General features: G+C 31.3%; 1 protein-coding gene across 1 annotated transcript in view; it reads left to right on the top strand.

Annotated features, from left to right (window-relative positions):
- inaE (inactivation no afterpotential E) overlaps positions 1–21,019 on the top strand; it is a gene marked incomplete at its 5' end in the record, with an annotated part of 75,863 nt that overhangs the window by 17,934 nt on the left and 36,910 nt on the right. The window contains 2 exon segments of the mRNA XM_067044863.1: positions 16,538–16,715; positions 17,533–17,617. Of these exon segments, the coding sequence (XP_066900964.1) occupies positions 16,538–16,715; positions 17,533–17,617 (263 nt within the window).

The raw sequence follows: 21,019 nt of genomic DNA, 5'->3' as shown, positions 1-21,019 counted from the left end.
GATTGGATACGAGAGGAATTCGAAGGTTTAGTGGAGCCCTAAGGCTGAACTCTGTATGTCCAGATAGGCCTTATTATAATTATATAGATCAGTCTTTTGTAATGGATTGGAAGTTTAGACCATTTTTCCAGTAAGTGCAGTAATAGTCAGAATCGAAGTGCAGTTTCCTATCTTTTCAGTCTTGTGTGAGGATTTCAGGTTAGTCGTTTAGCGGGTCTGTACAGGAGTAAGAGCAACATTATTAAAGGACACTATAGGGCAGTCGGTTGGTTTAACAGCACATTTAGCAGTAATTTTAAAACAGTTTTGATCTCATTAAAATAAATCTAAAAGTTAAAATGGAACGGATTGTTTTAAAACAGTTCAAACTAAAAGTTTCCGTGCCATGGAGATGCGACCCTGCAGATGACCCAGTAGTCATTACTACGTTCCAGACAGACGCAGATCACGTAATACTCTGCGAGGATTGGACATAACTCACCCGCAAGTTGGAATCCACCCTCCTCACGCTATGATACGCTGCCCATTAAGTCACGCAATGGCTCTCGCCAACTCTCTCAGAGCGTATTTAACGAAACCAACTCCCCTTAGGTTCTTTAAGTAAACATTTATTTATGAAACGCGTCAACAGATAATGTATTTATGACGGAATAATGTATTTAACATATCCTTCATTCAAGTCTCTACCTGGATAAGTCATTATAATGATAAATTATTATATCTGTGCTCCACAGTTTTGTATTAGTCATTACTTAGTTTAATGTACTATAAAGTAGTTTATTATGTTTACCTTCGTAGGAGTAGTAGTTTTTATGATATTTAAAAAGCTATATCTTGAGAACTATCGAACGTAAGTAGCTCTAGTAGGACTCATGTTTTAGTAAATTTACTCTACTTTAAATGACGTTCTCTTAGGTTTTCTAGTTTTGTAGGTAGTTTTAACGATATAGAGCTCCGAATGAAAAAATATATATTTTTTTTTTTCGTTTTTAAACAACCGCCATTTTAATTATTTTATATATTCTTGTTTGAGAGTGGTTTAGTTTATTCTTAATTTAAAATAAATTTGATCTTTTTTTTTCTCTTAACCTTTATTCTTTACAATTTTTCCAACGTTTCGACCCTCAGGCCATTCTCGATACCTTCTATATTGATGTAATTTCCTTTTTCAAATCTTAAAAATGCAAGCTAATTGCCTTTGTCCTATATAACCTTTCCTAAAATTTTTTTTCTTAGATTTAAACTTTTACAAAACACTTTTCTTCCTTCCTTCATTAACTTAACTTAAAACCAATATAAAACCGCCATTTTCTTTTCCCTACCTACATTGGCAGACTCTTCAATTTTTACTAGTAATTATAAATATTTTTCATTAAAGTAATCAGAAATGGGGGTGAAATGACTGACTTTTTTCTTTTGTTGGGTTGGGTTCTTGTACTAATAGCTTCAGAACAGACTCCAGTTAGATAATTGCTATTAGAGAGGATTGTAGTACACAATGAACATAATATATTGGCTATTATCGGATGGGATGGTACTACATAGAGGACATATAGCGAACACACAAGATATATATATATCCAATATCGGTCGCTGTTAATACCCCTAGTGACCAGTGAATGCTAAGTTCATTAAGGGGCACTATCCGAATGTCCATGTGGGAGTATCCTGCATGTGTCTCCTCCTTATAGGTAGGATTTTCACTCGGGAACGCGATGTAGGAATCGTAAACATTAGTTTTAAAAATCTAGTGCGGTGATCTTGCCCAAGAGGACAAAAAAATCAGTTATTTCACCACATTTTTTTATTACTTAATTGAAAATTATGTATAATTTTTTTTTTACGTTGTATACATTTTATAAAATAATAATTCTTAATTAAGAACAATAATAAAAATCTATTGTTAAATCGCCGTTTAAAACTGACTTCACAATATAAGCACTCATATTTAATCGATTTAACCCATTCCTGAGGCTATGAGTGTATGCTCCTCCCCACTTTTTTGGCGCCCTAAACGAGACATGCTACCTCAGCTTTTTTTATGCTGATCTGGTTAGTATTAGTATTGCTATGTATACTATGGAGATTTATTCGGGATGCCAGGATAATCGCTGAAGACAATTATCCAAAATAAGTTAATTAATTAATTAAATATTGAGTCCTAAAAAACTATTATTATGATTGGATTCTTTTCTAAAGACTATTTGTGTGTTTACCAGTTTACCAATTAAATACCTTTATATTTATAAAATGTTGTTACCATTAATTATATAGTATAATAAAGGGTGGTATATTGGGTTATATAATACTATATAAACTACATAAAGAGATTAACTATTTATTTAAAATTTATTACTATAATTAAAATGATTCAATTGATTCAGATAAAGGTTGCCATAAAATATAGATTATTACATTATTAATTATTGGTTAATTTTTGATACTTTTAGATACTGATTTATGCCGTGGGATGTAGTTCCGTAGGTGTCTTCTTGTTCATAAGAGATGTCCAAGTCTCATGGCCCTTCTTATGACTTCATCTGGTCGAAGTGCATCTTGCTCTGCTGCCCTCTCAAGCCTGGTCCTGTCTCCATCTAAGCGTTCCTATTGACTGTACTTGACTCATCTAGCTTTCCTGTGTTTTCTCCCACTTCCCTTTTAGGGCGTTACCTTATTTTTGAATCTCCTCTCTCATTGGCCATCGGTGACTGCACCCTCCCGAGGGAGGTGTCCACCTCCTCAGGACCTTTTCAGTGGATGAAAAAGGTTGACATGTCCAGGAAGGGCCTGCACCTGCTTAACTTGATTCCGATCCCTCGTCAAGCCTGTCATTTTTGTTAGAACACTTAAAGGTTAGCCAATCTAATTTTCTCAGAGGCCTCTGGTAATGTGACAAACTTAACACAGATGTTTTCATATCCGGGGACACTGTAAGAGACTCCTACCCTAACCAGGTATCGGGGACAGATAGCAAAAAAACCTTATTAAACGACATATTGTTGTAATCATGGCTAATGCCTCGACACATGGCAGTATAATAATTTAGATCTATCATGGATTATAAATTTTCAGAAAATTAATGAGTATATTTTAATTATACAAGCCATCGTTTCGAAGCTGCATGGCCATATGCATCTTTAGGGTGAGTGATTTCAACGTATATTTATTGTTTTATTTCTCTCAGTTTTTGTAAAAAACATTATGAACTAAATGGAACAAATAACAGTTATACAAATATAATTGAATGCAAGGATAATTTTGTTAGTAATAGTCTGTATTTTTAATGGTTATTATTCCCATAAAATAAAACTAACCTAATTAAGGAAGTTAATAAGCCTCAAAACCTCTTTATTTTCATTTAAATACAAAAATACAATAATATATAATACATATATATATAAAATACAAATTACATCTTTATTTTCCGTATGGCATTATAAGACTAATTAAAATGTCCGCTGAAGGCGGGTATACACTGGTGGTGTAATAACTGGGGATAAAAAAATATAATATAAAAATATAAAGTTAAAAAAATCTGGCGTGGTGTGTGCATCATTACTTTTTTTTTCAAACCACTTTATTTTTTATATAGTTACAGAATACATAATAATATAATGCAATACATTATACATATACAATTTACATTATATCTTCGTTTGCCGTATGGCATTATAAGATTAGCAAACATGCTCCGCTGAAGGCGGTTATACATTGGTGGCATGATAGCTCGGGGGCTTACAAGAAATTACATACATTCATTACTTTATTAGAATTTACAAACATCTTAAGCAACACAAGCCTAATACGAACTGCGAATATCTAACCTATCAAAACGATCAAATCATCGTGATATCATTCTTCATTTAGCAGATCAATTTACAGACTTTCAACCATTTTAAATGATATATCATTTTCACATACTTAAAGGAGGGAATATTTTACCATTTAACATACTTTAAAATATTAAAATAATGATCATTAATACCCCTAATGTAACCATAACCTACTCTCTTATAATTTTAGGGAATAAAAGTTCTTCTGATCATAAAATGTAGGTAGGACTCATTAACTATCGATTAATTTTGATGGCCATATATCACACCTAAAAATGGGTACCCCGACCTTAATTAAGACGCCCTAAAGAACTTGCACAGTATCCCCCCCCCCTTGAGAAGTGCCCGTGACAAACTTTCTCTCATATTAATCTCCCTGACGGCTATTTTATCCTACGATAATAAATCGTCAGGTTCAGCCTTATGAAGTCATCTACTTTTTAGGGTCAATTCATCTTTGTCGAATTGAACAATTTAACGAAACAGTTTATTTTCGAAAACTTCTACTTATTTTATATATTACAAATAATAAAATAATGAATTGAAATAAAATGAGACAAAAAAACAAAAAAGAAGTCGGGAAGCGGTGTCATAAGTACAGAACGTTGATATATATTTTTTTAAGGAGATAGTTGACCGTATGAAATAGATTGTAGGAATATTTTGTCGGTAATTAATTATTTATTATCTGTTTTCATGTGTTTTCTGTGCAAATAGCTTCTATACCAGATATTAAAAGAGGAAAAAGGACATAAATGTAACTAAATTCATGGAAAGCGAAGAAAGAAGTAATGTCATCCGAAGATGAGCTTTTTTAGGGTCTCCAGGGCATACTCTGAAGAAGACACAATATACTCTGAAGAAGGCACAGTATACTCTGAAGAAGACCTAATATACTCTGAAGAAGGCACAATATACTCTGAAGAAGGCACAATATACTCTGAAGAAGACACAATATACTCTGAAGAAGGGACAATATACTCTGAAGAAGGCACAATATACTCTGAAGAAGGCACAATATACTCTGAAGAAGACACAATAAACTCTGAAGAAGACACAATATACTCTGAAGAAGGCACAATATACTCTCAAGAAGGCACAATATACTCTGAAGAAGACACAATATACTTCCAATAATATCCAAACCGAAACAAAATAAGGTTGACTGTGGTTGCTATATTTGGGGCCCCTGGTCATATCATGGCTTATTGATAATGGTTTGTTTGAACACCTAAAACTCCTCCTAAAATATCTTCTAAAATCCCACCAAATCACATTTACCCTTCGTCTTGCCCCACAGTATCTTTTAATAATACCCCACTTATTCCTGTTGAATAGATCCGTTACTTAGGACTAAATCTGGACAAACGACTGACATGGAATCCTCATACAAGACTGAAAAGACAGGAAACTGCTCGTCGATTCCGACTATTAGAAGATTTATTAGAAAAACGGTCCAAACTTCCAATCCATTACAAAAGACTGATCTACATGACTATTATAAGGTCTATTTGGACATACGGGGTTGAGCTACGAGGCTCCACTAAACCGTCCAAAATCCTTAATGCTCTTTACTTTGTCACAGATCAAGTCATCCATCAGGACCTCAATGTCCCATATGTTGCCGATTTGGCTAGAACCGTTCCTTCCATAATAAACTTCCCAACCACCCAAACCAACTCGTTTCTAACCTGGCTTCTCCTTCACTACCTAATAATCCTCCTAGGCGTCTGAAAAGAAGATGGCCTCTAGATATTCTCCTTTAGAAATGTTTTTGGAGTTCTATCAATGGGTAGATTCTCCACATGTTTGTATCATGTCATAATATCACTTACAGCAAATTTACTTGATGTGTATATATGTATACAGTTGTAAATAACAATAAATAAATTATTAAAAAAAAATATATTTGTTCTTAATTGATTTCTTTATTTTATTTTAAAAGTAGATAGTTTGCTCCCCCTGTAGGCAAAAATTTCATAACATTTGATTGGATATTTTGTGGGCTACATCTGTTCGAACTTTAGGCAGGCCAAATTTTGACAACCTACTTTATTAGAAGTTTATAACATAAGCACAATGATATCAACCCTTCCATTATAAATTCCCAAACCCACGAGTTATGAACCTTGCTTCCTCTTCTATTCCTGACAATCCTCCGAGGTGCTCGAAAAGAACATGGTCTCGAGACTTCCTAATATATTAATGTTATTAGAGTGCTACCAATGGATACTTTCTCTACACGCCTGTATCAGATCATTATGATCTTATATCAAATTTACTCGGTGTATTTTTATTTAAATAAAGTTTTAAATGTCACTAAATAAATACCAAAAAAAAAACTAACTTGTATGAATATTTTCGGTTATTATACAATACAAAGTCTGATTATCTTAGGTTAAATCCGGTCACATTCAAATATTTTATGGATTATATTTAAGTAAATAAATGTGAAATTTTTGGGTATTATTTAATTGTTATTTAAATATATTACATGTTAAAAACTAGTGAACATTTTAAATCAAAAGGGGCCGTTTGTAGCCGAGAGAGTTAGAGCGTACTTCTCCCTCCTCTCCTTCGACCATCTCGTCCTCAAATTAATCTAAGATTAACAATTGCACATCTTAATAATATATTATATTACTAAATGTAATTGCTAAACTATAGTTAAGGTTTTCGGAATCATTATACCAATTTTATGGGATAATGTTCTTTATTTATGTTTTGAAATAAGTAGACATTTTTTTTTTTTAAATAATTTATTTATTGTTATTTACAACTGTATACACAAACATATATACAACAAGTAAATTTGCTGTAGGTGACATAATGACATGATAAAAACATGTGGAGAATCTACCCACTGATAGAACTCCAATAACATTTCTAGAGGAGAAGATCTCGAGGCCATCTTCTTTTGAAACGTCTAGGAGGATTATTAGGTAATGAAGGAGAAGCCAGTTTAGAAACAAGTGGATTTGGGTGGTTGAAAAGTTTATTATGGAAGGAACGGTATCTGGTTCTGGCCAAATCGGCAACATATGGAACGTTGAGGTCCTGATGGATGACTTGATTTGTGACAAAGTAAGGAGCATTAAGGATTTTACGAAGGATTTTGGACTGTAAGGATTGGATTCTGAAGGAATTTGATGGTTTAGTGGAGCCCCAAAGCTCAACTCCGTATGTCCAGATAGCCCTTATAATAGTCATGTAGATCAGTCTTTTGTAAGGGATTGGAAGTTTGGACCGTTTGTCTAGTAAATGTTGTAATAGTCGGAATCGACGATCAGTTTCTTGTCTTTTTAGTCTTGTTTGAGGATTCCATGTCAGTCGTTTGTCGAGATGTAGTCCTAAGTAACGGATCTGTTCGACAGGAATAAGTGGGGTATTATTAAAGGATATTTTAGGGGAAGAGGTCATGGGGTTTACGTCGAAGGGTAAATGTGATTTGGTGGGATTTATTCAATTTATTCTTAATAATTAAAAGTGTAACTAATAAATCTGATTTATGTTTATCATTTCTATATGTTATTAGATGTTGTCATATGCTCTTAATTAGTTCCTTTTTTTTTATGTCTACCAAATAATTGACTTCTTCTTACTTCAATTTCCCTTTGCTTCCTTTATCTTCATTCCGACAATCCTAGACCACCTGGCTCACCCCAACAACTAGTGCTGTAGTATCCTAGTATCCTTTCTTTTCCAGTTCTAGTCCGTCTGGCTCATCCTGGCTCATCCTGGCAACTAGAATCGTCACCCTCTCTATAAGTCCCATCCTCTACCCACGTCAGTGTCCAGTACTCCTCCCCTTGCACGGTCAATCCTTAATTCCTAAAGAAGAATTCTAAATACGCCTTTTCAAGGGCCTTATGTGGAGTGATTATCATTTTCAATCAACTAATCTCACTCATCTATAAGGCAGTTTCATTGTGATGATAGTACTACCACGACAGAAAACTTATACCATAGCTACGGGCCATTAGGAAGATAGTAGAGTGAGCTGACCTTATGTACACAAAGGGAGTAATCAACCAATAAAGGTTAGGACCTTTAAAAAACAAAAGAAAGAAATATCGAGCCCCATCGCCTCAGAATATTACGAGTGTCAATGAAACTTTAATTTTCCACATATTTTCTCTCCTCAAAAAATTTATTTTTAATAATTTATTTATTGTTTATTACAACTATAAACATCAAGTAAATTGGCTGTAAGTGATATAATGACATGATACAAACATGTGGAGAATCTACCCATTGATAGAACTCTAAAAACATTTCTAGAGGAGAAGATCTCGAGGCCATCTTCTTTTCAGCGCCTAGGAGGATTAATAGGTAATGAAGGAGAAGCCAGGTTAGAAACGAGTTGGTTTGGGCGGTTGGGAAGTTTATCATGGGAGGATTGGTATCTGATTCTAGCCAAATCGGCAACATATGGGACATTGAGGTCCTGGATGATTTGATTTGTAAAAAAGTAAGGAGCATTAAGGATTTTGGACTATAAGGATTGGATTCGGGAGGAATTCGATGGCTTAGTGGAGCTCTTCAAAAGATAAACTCGTTACATGCATCAAGACAAAATGAGTAATGATCTTTATTTTATAATATCGAAGTCAGGAGTAAGATAAAAGTGATTTACAGTCCACCATCGATAACTTGAAGTTTTTTTCTGGGACCCTTAAAAAATACTTCATAAATATAATAATAATAATAAATAAATCTGTTGAAGTACGCACATTAGTCAACTTTCACATATTAAGCTACTTAAGTTCCCAAGTTTTGGATAGACTGATTGTTTCGTGTTCAGATTATCGTTATTTTTTGTGATTTTCGAAAAAAAAAACTCTAAAATTTGTGTTTAGAAAAGGGGAATTTTGTCATTTATTTATTTTAATTCTTATCTTATTTTATTTTAGTAGGAATGTGCCCAGCCCTTAGCTCTATTGCCCAACAACGCTGTGGCAGATTGCAGTATTTAGTAACAAATTAAGTTTTGAATTAAAAAATGGGGAAATTTTGAACAAAACATTTTTATTTTTCTATTCCTATAAAAATACATATTTAGGGTTCTTGAGATGGAAATAACGAAAATAAATCTTTTTCATGCAAAAAATACAACGGTGTAAATTTTTTTTTCATTTATTTATTGTAATTTACAACTGTACAAAAAATACAATAAGTAAATACGTGAAATGTTTTAAAACCTTTAGAAGGAACCAGCCAATGGTGGTACTTCAAACGTTAATTTAAATTAGAATTGGGGGACCACCACGGGATCACCACGGCCATCTTCTTTTCAGACGCCTCGGAGGATTATCAGGGATTGTTAAGGATGAGAGATTAAGCAATAATGGGTTAGAATGGTTAAGGAGTTTGGAATGAAAAGACGCATATCTACTTCAGGTCAAATCTGCAACGAAATGGATGTTAAGATCTTTGTGGATAAGTTTATTTGTGACGTAATAAGGAGCATTAAGGATCGTACGGAGGATTTTGGATTGTAAGGATTGGATGCGGGAGGAATTGGATGGTTTAGTGGAGCCCCAGGGCTCAATTCCGTATGTCCGAATTGGTCTGATTAATTTATTTATTTGTTTATTGGGCAACCGCCGTACAAATAGGGTTAGTTAGCCTGTGAAATACATGAAATAGATAATCAATTGTAGTAATTTAACAAAAATGTTGAGTTAAAGATCGTACATATAAACTAATAACAAACAATATACACAAGCTGGGCTATCCACATTTGTTAGAATAAATAGTAAAACAAAAACATCACTTCATATATAATAATATTAGAAAAAAAAAAAAAAAACTATTCCTCCTATTAGGACGATAGGTGTCCACCTCTAAGCAAAAGGTTTTGCGTTACATAGATAAAACAGTTAAAGGTCCAATCCTGAGGGCACAGACAGAAATTCATACAACTGGTTTCGGCTAATATCGCTTAGCTTCGGCATGTATCGGATTCGGTTCTCATCATACGTAGTGGCAATTTGTCAAAAAATTGAAACAATCCTCCCGGGCCGTTCCAAAACAAGCTGAACAAAGCTTGTGTGGGTCCAAAGTATATTTGTGTGGACCGACATTTGGAGTAATTGCATATTTACCGGAGAGTCGTAGTTGGGTAATTATTCTCAAGTGAGTTATAGGGCAACTGATTATTAGGCAGCTTCGAGGAGCATCCTAGTACAAGACCCGAAGAGGAGACAAAAAGTCAATAATCTCACCCCAATTTTTAATTACTTTAATGAAAAGTATGTATAATTACTATTCAAAATTCATGAGTCTGCCTAGTATAGGTAGGAGGAATAAAAAATAGCAGCTGTTTCAAAGCGATAAAAAAAAACTAATTTTTCATTCGGAGCTCTATATCTCAAAAAGTGAACAACACAAGAAAACCTAAGAGAACGTCATTTAAATAATATATAAACTAAATAAGTGTCATAAACTACTTTATAGTAAGTTAAATTTCCTTTATTTTGAGTGTTGGCAGACATATGTGCGTCTTATGGATCTAGAGATATATTTCTTCAAAAATCCAACATTTTATACGAACAACTATAAATTAACATTTTGTGAGTTTATTTTGTCAAATATAAAAACTACGACTCCTACAAAGATAAACATAATAAACTATTTTGTAGTAAATTTAACTAGCTTTAATTTGAGCACAGGCAAACATCTATACGTCCAATGGTTTCTGAAATAAAGTTTTTCATAAATCAAATTTATTATCCGAACAACTATAAATCTATTTTAGCAAATATTATAAAAAGTAATATTCCTTTGAAGGTAAAGGTCATAAACTTCTTTATAGTACATTAAACTAGATTTAATTTGAGTGCTAATAAGTCATCTGTACGTCACATAGTTCCTGAAATATATATTTCTCAAAATAAATTAACTAACTACTAATCTTTCAATATTTTTTAAAGAAATTTTGCTTTTTAAAAAGCTATATCACGAGAACTATTGGACGTAAATAGCTCTTTTAGGGATAATATTTCAGTAAATTTACTCTTCTTTAAATAATGTTCTCTTAGATTTTCTAGTGTTGTTGGTAGTTTTTAAGATAATGAGCTCCGAATGAAAAAATAATGCTTTTTTAAGGTTTTGAAACAGCCACCATTTTTTATTCTCCCTACCTATACTTGGCAGACTCATCAATTTTGACTATTAATTATACATGGTTTTCATTAAAGTAATCAAAAATTGGGGTGACATAACTGCCTTTTTTCTCCTCTTGTGCTCTTGTACTATCTTGCGTAGGTTGAGCGGTAGTGAGAATGGTGAAGACCATGTTCACCTGATGTCACTCTCGATCGGTGGCTGGCCAGCATGTCCTGGACTCTAGCATGATGGTAGGGGGAAGGCCAGGTCCTTGCTTGCATGGTGCATATGCTGGAGCGCCATTGCAGTCGCTGCGTCTACGGGGTGTACCGGTGTACGATGCAAGGGGGGCATCAGAAAATAAGACCCCCGACCCCGACTTTATACAGATTCAAAAAAAAGAACCGAAAATTTCAGTTTCTTTAAATCCGACCCCAACATTGGGCATCAGTGAAGAAGTTCGCCACTTAAAAAGTTTAGAGGGCTGGAAGGAGTGATTAGCTGGGAAATGAAAACCATGCGAAGAAGACCATGAGGTGGCACTTAGGCATTTCCCTTCATGAAGTGATGCCTAACGGTAATTCCATGGAGAGGAAAGGTTATAGTACAAGAGCCTCTCCTTTTAGGTAGGAGGAATTAAAAATGGCAACTGTATCAAAATGTTAAAAAAATAATTTTCCATTCGGAGCTCTATATCTTAAAAACTAGCAACAACACTAGAAAATCTAAGAGAACATTATTTAAAGAAGAGTAAATTTGCTGAAATATTAGCCCTATAATAGCTATTTACGTCCTATAGTTCTCGTGATATAGCTTTTTAAAAAGCAATATTTCTTAAAATTCTACTAAAAGGTTAGTAGTTAATTAATTTATTTTGAGAAATCTATATCTCAGGAACTATTTGACGTACAGATGTCTATTAGCACTCAAATTAAAGCTAGTTTAATGGACTATAAAGAAGTATATGACCTTTACCTTCGTAGGAATAGTAGTTTTCATGATATATACTAAAATAAATTGATTTATAGTTGTTCGGACAATAATTTCAATTTATAAAAACTTTATTTCAGAAACCATTGGACGTACAGATGTCTACCAGTGCTCAAATTAAAGCTAGTTAAATTTACTACAAAATAGTTAATAGTGTTTATTTTTGTAGGAGTAGTAGTTTTCATGATATTTGAAAAAATAATCTCACAAAATGTTAATTTCTAGTTATTCGTATAAAATATTGAATTTTTGAAAAAATATAACTCTAGATCCATAAGACGCAAATATGTCTGCCAACACTCAAAATAAAGGAAGTTTAACTTGCTATAAAGTAGTTTATGACACTTATCTTCGTAGGGGTAGTAGTTTTTATGATATTCGCATATGAATATAAATTTGGCAAATGAAAATTTGTCCGAACAACTGTAGATCAATTTATTTTACCTCATTTCATGTAAACTATTACTCCTACAAAGATAAACACCATAAACTACTTTATAGCTCACTAAACTAGCTTTAATTTGAGTGGTAATAGACATCTGTACGTCAAATAGTTTTTGAGATATGATTTTTTCAAAATAAGTTCACTAACTACTGATCTTTTAGTATGTCCCATACAACATTTTTATGAAATGTTGCTTTATAAAAAGCTATATCTCAAAACTATTTAACGTAAATAACTCTATTAGGGCTTATATTTTAGCAAATTTACTCTTCTTTAAATGACGTTCTCTTAGGTTTTCTTGTGTTGGTAGTTTTTAAGATATAGAGCTCCGAATGAATAATTAATGTTTTTTATGTTTTAGAAACAGCCGCCATTTTTTATTCCCCCTACCTATACTTGGCAGACTCATTAATTTTGACTATTAATTATACATATCTTTCATTATTAAAGTAATCAGAAATTGGAGTGAGATAACTGCCTTTTTTCTCCTCTTGGGCTCTTGTACTAATGTATTGTCGTTGAAAACTCGAATTATTTTTTTCATGATCACAATTCATCCTCTTATTAAACATTTTATATATAGATGATTAAAGTTAAAAAAATCCATTGAAATACGTTATTTAGGAGTTTTTCAAACCATGAAATGGAATTGAAGTTCAGTTAATATGTGTTTTTCTGGATTAAAAGGTTTTTTCAGATCTCTGCCTACTATGTTTTTTTGCTGAGAGTTTTTCCTATGCGCCCCAACTAAATTCATGATTAAAATGCAATATCATTATCCGTATCCATTTTTCCAATAACCCCGATCACATCCGTCTAACGTCTTAGCCTAGGTGGTATTGGATCAGGAAGTAGGCTCCTGGATTAGAGGAACTGACAGCGAGATGGTCAGCGAACCCGACCTTCGGCAAAGGTCAGGGGGTGACTGGATTCAATTACGTTCGATGTTGCCCAGGTCCATATAAGTCTAATAGTAAGTGAAAGTGGACCAATGCATGGACTACTCTATTTTTTATTTTTATTTTTTTTTCTATTGCAAATTGAATTGGTTTATAGAAAACTATAAAAATTAGACGTACAGATGTCTGTCAGTATTCAAATCAAAGATAGATTTAGCTTCGTAGGGGTAGTAGTTTTTATGATATTTGCATATGAATATAAATTTTGCACATGAAATTTTGTCCGAACAATCAGACATCAATTTATCAATCTTTACGTCTAATGATTCCTGAGATATATATTGCCTACAATAAATTCACTAACTACTGATTTTTCAATAGGTTTTTTATGAAATGTTGCTTTTTAAAAAGCTATATCTCGATAACTATTGGACCTAAACAGCTCTATTAGGGATTACATTTTAGTAAATTTACTTGTACTATAAGTAAATGAAAATAAATATTGATCCCTAACGCCTTTAGTTTCATAATAACTATTGATGGATTAGTTAATTTAAATTCATAAATACAAAACGACTGATAATAATGAATGAAGTGTTGGCCATGTGCGTACTGTTGGAAAGATCATCTGGCCAGCCGAGCTGCCGGATCAAGAGGTATCTTCTTACAGTATTAATAAACAGTCGGGTCATCGAGTTTACTTCACATAAATAACAGTTGGGTCGATTCTCGCCAATTACTTTAAAATTAACTTATACCAGAGGGATCAAGAGGGAAAAAAGTCAGTTATCTCATCCCAATTTTTGATTACTTTAATGAAAACTATGTATAATTAATAATCAAAACTGATGAGTCTACCAAGTATAGGTAGGAGGAATAAAAAATGGTGGATGATTCAAAACCTTAAAAAAACATTAATTTTTCATTCGGAGCTCTATATCTTAAAAACTACCAACAGCACTAGAAAATCTAAGAGAACATTATTTAAAGAAGAGTAACTTTGCTGAAATATTAGCCCTAAAAGAACTATTTACGTCTAATACTTCTCGAGATATATCTTTTTAAAAAGCAAAATTTCTTAAAAATCTACTGAAAGAGTAGTTAGTTAATTTATTTTGAGAAATCTATATCTCAGGAACTATGTGACATATATATGTCTATTAGCACTCAAATTAAAGGTAGTTTAATGTACTATAAAGTAAATTATGACCTTTAATTTCGTTTTCATAATATTTGCTAAAATAAATTGATTTATAGATGATCGGACAATAAGTCTGATTTATGAAAAACCTCATTTCAGATACCATTGGACGTACAGATATCTGTCAGCGCTCCAATTAAAGCTAGTTAAGTTTACTACAAAATAGTTAATAATGTTTATCTTTGTAGGAGTAGTAGTTTTTATGATATTTGACAAAATAAACTCACAAAATGTTAATTTATAGTTGTTAGTATAAAATGTTGGATTTTTGAAAAAAATAAATCTCTCGATCCATAAGACGCAGATACGTCTGCCAATACTCAAAATAAAGGAAATATAACTGACTATAAAGTAGTTTATGACACTTATCTTCGTAGGGGTAGTAGTTTTTATGATATTCACATATGAATATAAATGTGGCTAATCAAAATTTGTCTGAACAACTATAAATCAATTTATTTTAGCACTTTTCAAGTAAACTATTACTCCTACGAAGATAAACATCATAAACTACTTTATAGCTCATTAAACTAGCTTTAATTTGAGTTCTAATTGACATCTGTACGTCAAATGGTTTTTGAGATATAGATCTTTCAAAATAAATTCACTAACTACTGACCTTTCAGTACGTCCCAAACAACATCTTTATGAAATATTCCTTTTTAGAAAGCTATATCTCGAGAACTATTGTACGTAAATAGCTCTATTGGGGCACATATTTTAGCAAATTTACTCTTCTTTAAATGATGTTCTCTTAGGTTTTCTTGTGTTGTTCCTAATTTTTATGATATAGAGCTCCGAATGAAAAATTAGTTTGTTTTATCGCTTTGAAACAGTCGCCATTTTTTAATCCTCTACTTGGCAGACTCATCAATTTTGGCTAGTAATTATACTTAGTTTTCATTAAAGTAATCAAAAATTGGGTGAGATAACTGCCTTTTTTCTCCTCTTGGGCTCTTGTACTAGTTGTACAGCCTTCTAAATTCTCCGCTTAGCTCATCCTTTTTCGGTTCGAATATTTTATGTAATACTTTATTTTTTAATACCTTAAGGCGCTATTCTTCCCTTAGTGTAAGAGGCCACGTTTCGCATCCATAAAATACAGTGAAAAAATAATAGTATTGTAAATTCTATCTTTTAAGTTTCTGGACAGAAGGAGCTAGCAAAGCAATTTCGAAATAACAAACATTTCCGACCTCTAAACTCGCTTATTTGTTGTTATTGATTGTTACTTAAAGGCGTAAAACCCTCTGGTCATCAACGCCTATGGGATGATAAAAGTAAAAAATAATAAAATAAATAGAAAAATAAAACAAAATTGAAAAATAAAAAAAATAAAAATTAAAAAAATAAATAAAAAACATAAAAATCGAAGAGGAGTTATAATTTATAAAGAAGGCGATGTGCAATTAAAAATTCAAATACTCGGGTAATTTTAGCTTCCTCATCTGCCAGAGTTTCGGATTTATTTGGGGTCAGTCCTATCCTGTTTATTGTTGGCAAATAGTGAGTACACTCTTCGAAAATATGTCTAATCGTAAGAATCCTCTCTTATTTTATTTCCTCGTCTATTTCGTTGTCTGTAGTTACCGTAGAACCTAGATAGTTAAACATGTCTACCTGTTCAAATATCATTTATAACAGATAGGTCTTATCTTTCTTGAAATATTTTGACATGGCATAAATGACGAGTGTTTGAAAGTCTTCCTTTAAATCACCTTTTTTTATTTTTTTATTTTAAATAAATAATCAGTTTACATTGTTAGCAATAATAAACAATGAACAGTTACAAAATACTAAAGAGTTCAATAAATAATTAACGAAGAAAACCTGAATAATAGAGGCAGGAGTTAATACTGTTGTATTCTTGGCAGAGACAAAGTCCATATTAGTTTTTTTTCAATTCGAGAAACTCTAAAAAAAAATTTTTTATATTATTTACTTATATAATAAATAATTAATTGAAAAGATATATCATTGTGGAATAATTTGCATTGTTTTAATTATTATAAATGCAATGAATTTAATTAATATTTATAATTTGTAATTTATTTTTCAGGTATGGTTGTATGCAACTGGGTGGTTGTACTCACCGTGATGCTGACCGTGTGGTGCGTCTTCGACACGGCCGGTAGGTCCTGGGTAAAGATGAAGAAGTACCAACGCTCCATGAGGGAATCGGAATCCAGGTTCCAGTACAAGCGGTCTGGAAATCGAGCAAGGAATTGGAGGCAACGGTGAGTATTTCAATATTAGGAATTGTGATTTTAAATAACTGATTCAGCTAAAATTATGTTTAAAAAACTTTTTGGAAAATCGATGATAAAGAATTCTTTATTGCTACAACTTGAAATTCTTATAGTAACGAAAGGACATTAAAATATACAAAAAGGTACAAATCTTACTCAAATAAGTCAATATTCATTAAGGGTCCTTAATCTCCCTTCTTCCTTTCCAACGTCTTTTCTCCACAGCTAATTTTTTCAAACCAAGGCCGCTTAGTGCACTGGTCAAGGACATCTTCCCCTTCATATTTAAAATAATTTCACGTGTTCCTTAGCGAGAGTGAAATTTTTTTTCCTAGTAATGCCTTAAAATTACGAAAATTTCGTAGGACACTGTCATGTTTCTTCTTTGAAACAAATAACTAAACTGAGTTTTTTCTTTTTTTAAGAAGTCAAACGGGATTAAACAAGCTTAAAGAATACTCTAATGGAATTATTAAGTATTAGCAAGTTTTAAATAGGATTAAAATATTTACAGTCTTTTGAAATCTTGAATTTGATAAAACTTTTTTTTTTATACACCCCACTATTTTAATATCCTTTCAATGCCATAAAAAGTTGATCAATTGAGTATTCTAGGTGATATAAAAGATTTTATAGATTTTTGTACTACAAAACTGGTATTACATGTAATGAATTTGTACCTAATGGAAGAAAACATAATTCATTGTCAGTATAAGTACACTTATAAACATCAAAATCATAAAATTAAATTTTTTGTTTTTGTAGAACTGTGTAATTTATAGAAAATGTTTTGTTGTTCACACAGAAAGGTTTTACGAGCTTATCAAGACAGCTGGGACCATAGGTGTCGGCTATTGTTCTGCTGTATCAGGAACTCAGATAGGAGCAAGGTATAATTTACTCTCAATACATTAATTATTTCTTTTAATACTATTATATTTAATTATTACTTATTTAATTCAATAGACTTTCAACTTTTACTGAGTCCTATTTAATTCAACAGACATCTAAATTTAAAACATATATACAATAATAACATCAGCTATGAATGATACACTTATCATCGACAGTTTATTTCGGTTCTCCAACCTTTAAGCCTTATCAAGGACACAACCTCAATTATTTATTTGTCATAATTCATTTTAAAAAATATCTTTCATTTGCAGGCAAATTGGCCATGTACATACCTTTCTACTTACCTTCAAAAGTAGGTTTGTTAGTATCGTTGACGTGTTTAGTAAAAAAGGAGAAAAAAAAATAAGAGTTAGAATAGTTGTATTGATATTGTATGTTCTTATTATATGATATGGGCATTCTGCCTGCAAATGAAAGACTTGTTTTAAATGAATTGTGGCAATTCAATGATTAACGTTGTCTCCTTGATAATACCCTAAGGGCCGAAACATTGGAGAATTAAAATAATCTTTGTTGAGAGTAAATTGGGTGATTGGTAATTGGTGTTATTAATATTAACCACTCTCAAACAATTAATTAACAAATATATTAAATTAGGAAACAAATATATACAATATTGATCAACATGTTTTTCAAAATGAATATATTTCATATGAGGTAGATTAGTTTCAAAAACCTGCTCAATCCACTTTTTTCACAAAATGTTTATATCTTATCTTTCAAAAATTCTCAATGCTGATCACCTAGCAACTCTGTATTACACGAGATCATCTTAATCCAGTGTAAATATTGAATGCAAACTTACAGAGGTTACACCATACCATTTATTATATTACTATTAATAATATCAGTTTTTAGCGTTAATAGTTTTAATAGTTTGTTTTGCAGAAATACTTTATTTTATTATTATATAGATGCATGGGAGAGTGTAGCTCAGTGGTAAGGCACTGCGCCAGTAACTCTAGCAACTAACTAAAGAAAAAAAATATTGAATTTTCTTGATTTAACTACATGAAAACGAACAGTTGAAAATGTTTGGAATATATCAAAATTAATATACATTTTTCATACCTTTGCATTCACTCAATTTTTGTGAAAATTTTGAATAAATAAAATTCACAAAAGTTCATGAAATTTTAAACTCCATGGACCCAGGTTCGAATCCGACTGTTGCAGACAATTTTTTTCTGTTTCACTGTAGCCGTGAGTCAGGCCCTGTGGGATCGGGAGCCCTCCAGGTTCCACCCTGCCTCATGAAATGGGTACCCTTAATTGGGTAAATATCCAGCGGTTGGGCGTGATTCTGACTAGATCACCTCCTTGCACAACCATTGGTTTAGCAGCAATACTTCCTTACAAAGTGATGTGGTGGCATGATTAACGTCTTGGGTTTGCCACTGTCGAAATTATTATCAACATTTTTATTTCTTTAGTATATTTCTTTTAAATATATTTTTAATTATAATTCATTTAAAGTTTCATTATTTTACATTTGTTTTAGTGGCAAACTCATTTGAAACCTCTCGCCATATGATCAATTACAATTAATTAATTATAAAGAACGTGTGTTGTTATCTGAAAAAACTGTAAATTATAAATGTTTTGTTATATATGTCAAGTGTAAATATTGTTGTGTTGACAAATAGAGAACGTAACTAAAGAGTCATCTTTATCATTACACAGGAACACCCACAAAAGTAATATACCCCATTTTTTAAATGGTAGTGGCATACTTTTTATGTATGTAATATTACTTTACTTCATTTTTTAAGCATTGTAAAAAAAAAAGTATCTTTTTGTATCTGTTTACAACCCATTATTGGGCTTCTTGCCTATTGGTTTAAATTTTTTATCAAATTCCAAATGCTACACAATTATATTGTGTTTTTCATGTCTCCTGTAAAATGTTTAGTCAGTTGTGGATCTAATTGCTTCTTTTTTTTTTTTTTTAATTTATTTTAAGAGATAACTCTATATAAATAGAACATATCTCCAAACATAACAAACATTGATAAATTTTTGTCATTATAACGATTATTATTATTTTTTACCAACTAATAATATAAATTGACTAATTATTGTCCACAACAATGTAAATGCTGATAAAATATTATAACCAGAGTTTAAAACTAAAATAATTAATAACTATAAAAAGCATTATTATAAATATTCAATTATTAAAACTAAAACAAATTAAATAAATTTAAAATCAAAGTCATTTCATAAGATATGATATTATAATAAGGATATTTGTTTAATCTAATTACAAACCAAGTCTCTATAACATGAAACCACAGAAATGAAATAATGTAACTTCTCATATACTTAATAATTACTCTTCATATAATCAAGTAATTACTTCATGTTTTTATTAAAAAAGTTAGGTTATAACGTCAATATTTTTTCATATAAATTTGGTATTCTACTAATTTCCTAATGCTTTTGAAATTTTCATTCTCTTCCTCAACTAACAAGTAATGGGTCATAATCCTTTTGAAAAAATATTTTAATAATAATTCATGATTATTTCTGAAAATTTAAATACCATTGTTAAAAAAAAGAAAATAAAATTTTTAAAAAGGTTTTGCTTAAGCAACCATCAGTGTAAGGTTTTTTGTTTTATTTTATCGCTTGCAACGATTTATCTAAAGTCTACTTAACATATTTGAACATCCTCACGTGTTTTACAACAGGTACTATATTTACAAAAAGAAGATAAATAACTGCTTTTAAAATTGGAACAAAGTTGGGAAACTTTATGCTGCTCACTAACTTCAAAGTAAACCAATTATACACCATTGTTATAATTAGAGGAGAGAGGGTTGGAGTTCTCCAATAGTTTCGGCAGAAAACTTTAGTAAAACAATTACTTTGAATTTTCATCTCTAAAGTCCTTATATACATCTTGAAAAACCCAAGTAAAATAGACAATAAAACGTTAATACTTTTGTATTTTTATATTATATTTTATATTCTGCAAACTTGATCACAGGTTTTTTATTTATCAATATTTATAGTAATTTGATTGTTTCTTATATATTTAAAAATTGCATATTTTGGGTTCCTTAAATGCTTATTAAAAATTGATGAGTTTTTTATCAGCAGTTAATATATTCAATTCTCAAAACTAATGATTTTTTTGACAAATACAAATTTTTCATCTGAAATGTATTCAGCTTATTTTAAAATTAAAATTTTTCCTTGTCATATAGTCATTACAGATCAATATTTTCGATAAAGTATTAACTTTTTTTTTAAATAATTTTCTAAAAGTGGATATATTTACTTTTGATAGAAAACTCATTTATGTTTATCATTTCTTAATATAAACTATTTAAACTCCTCAATATATTTCCTCAAATTCAATATTTTCAATG

This window comes from Halyomorpha halys, unplaced genomic scaffold (assembly GCF_000696795.3).
Source record: "Halyomorpha halys isolate HHAL.00 unplaced genomic scaffold, Hhal_1.1 Scaffold552.1, whole genome shotgun sequence".
Taxonomy (NCBI): Eukaryota; Metazoa; Arthropoda; class Insecta; order Hemiptera; family Pentatomidae; genus Halyomorpha; species Halyomorpha halys.
This window is presented reverse-complemented; position numbering and strand designations above follow the sequence as displayed.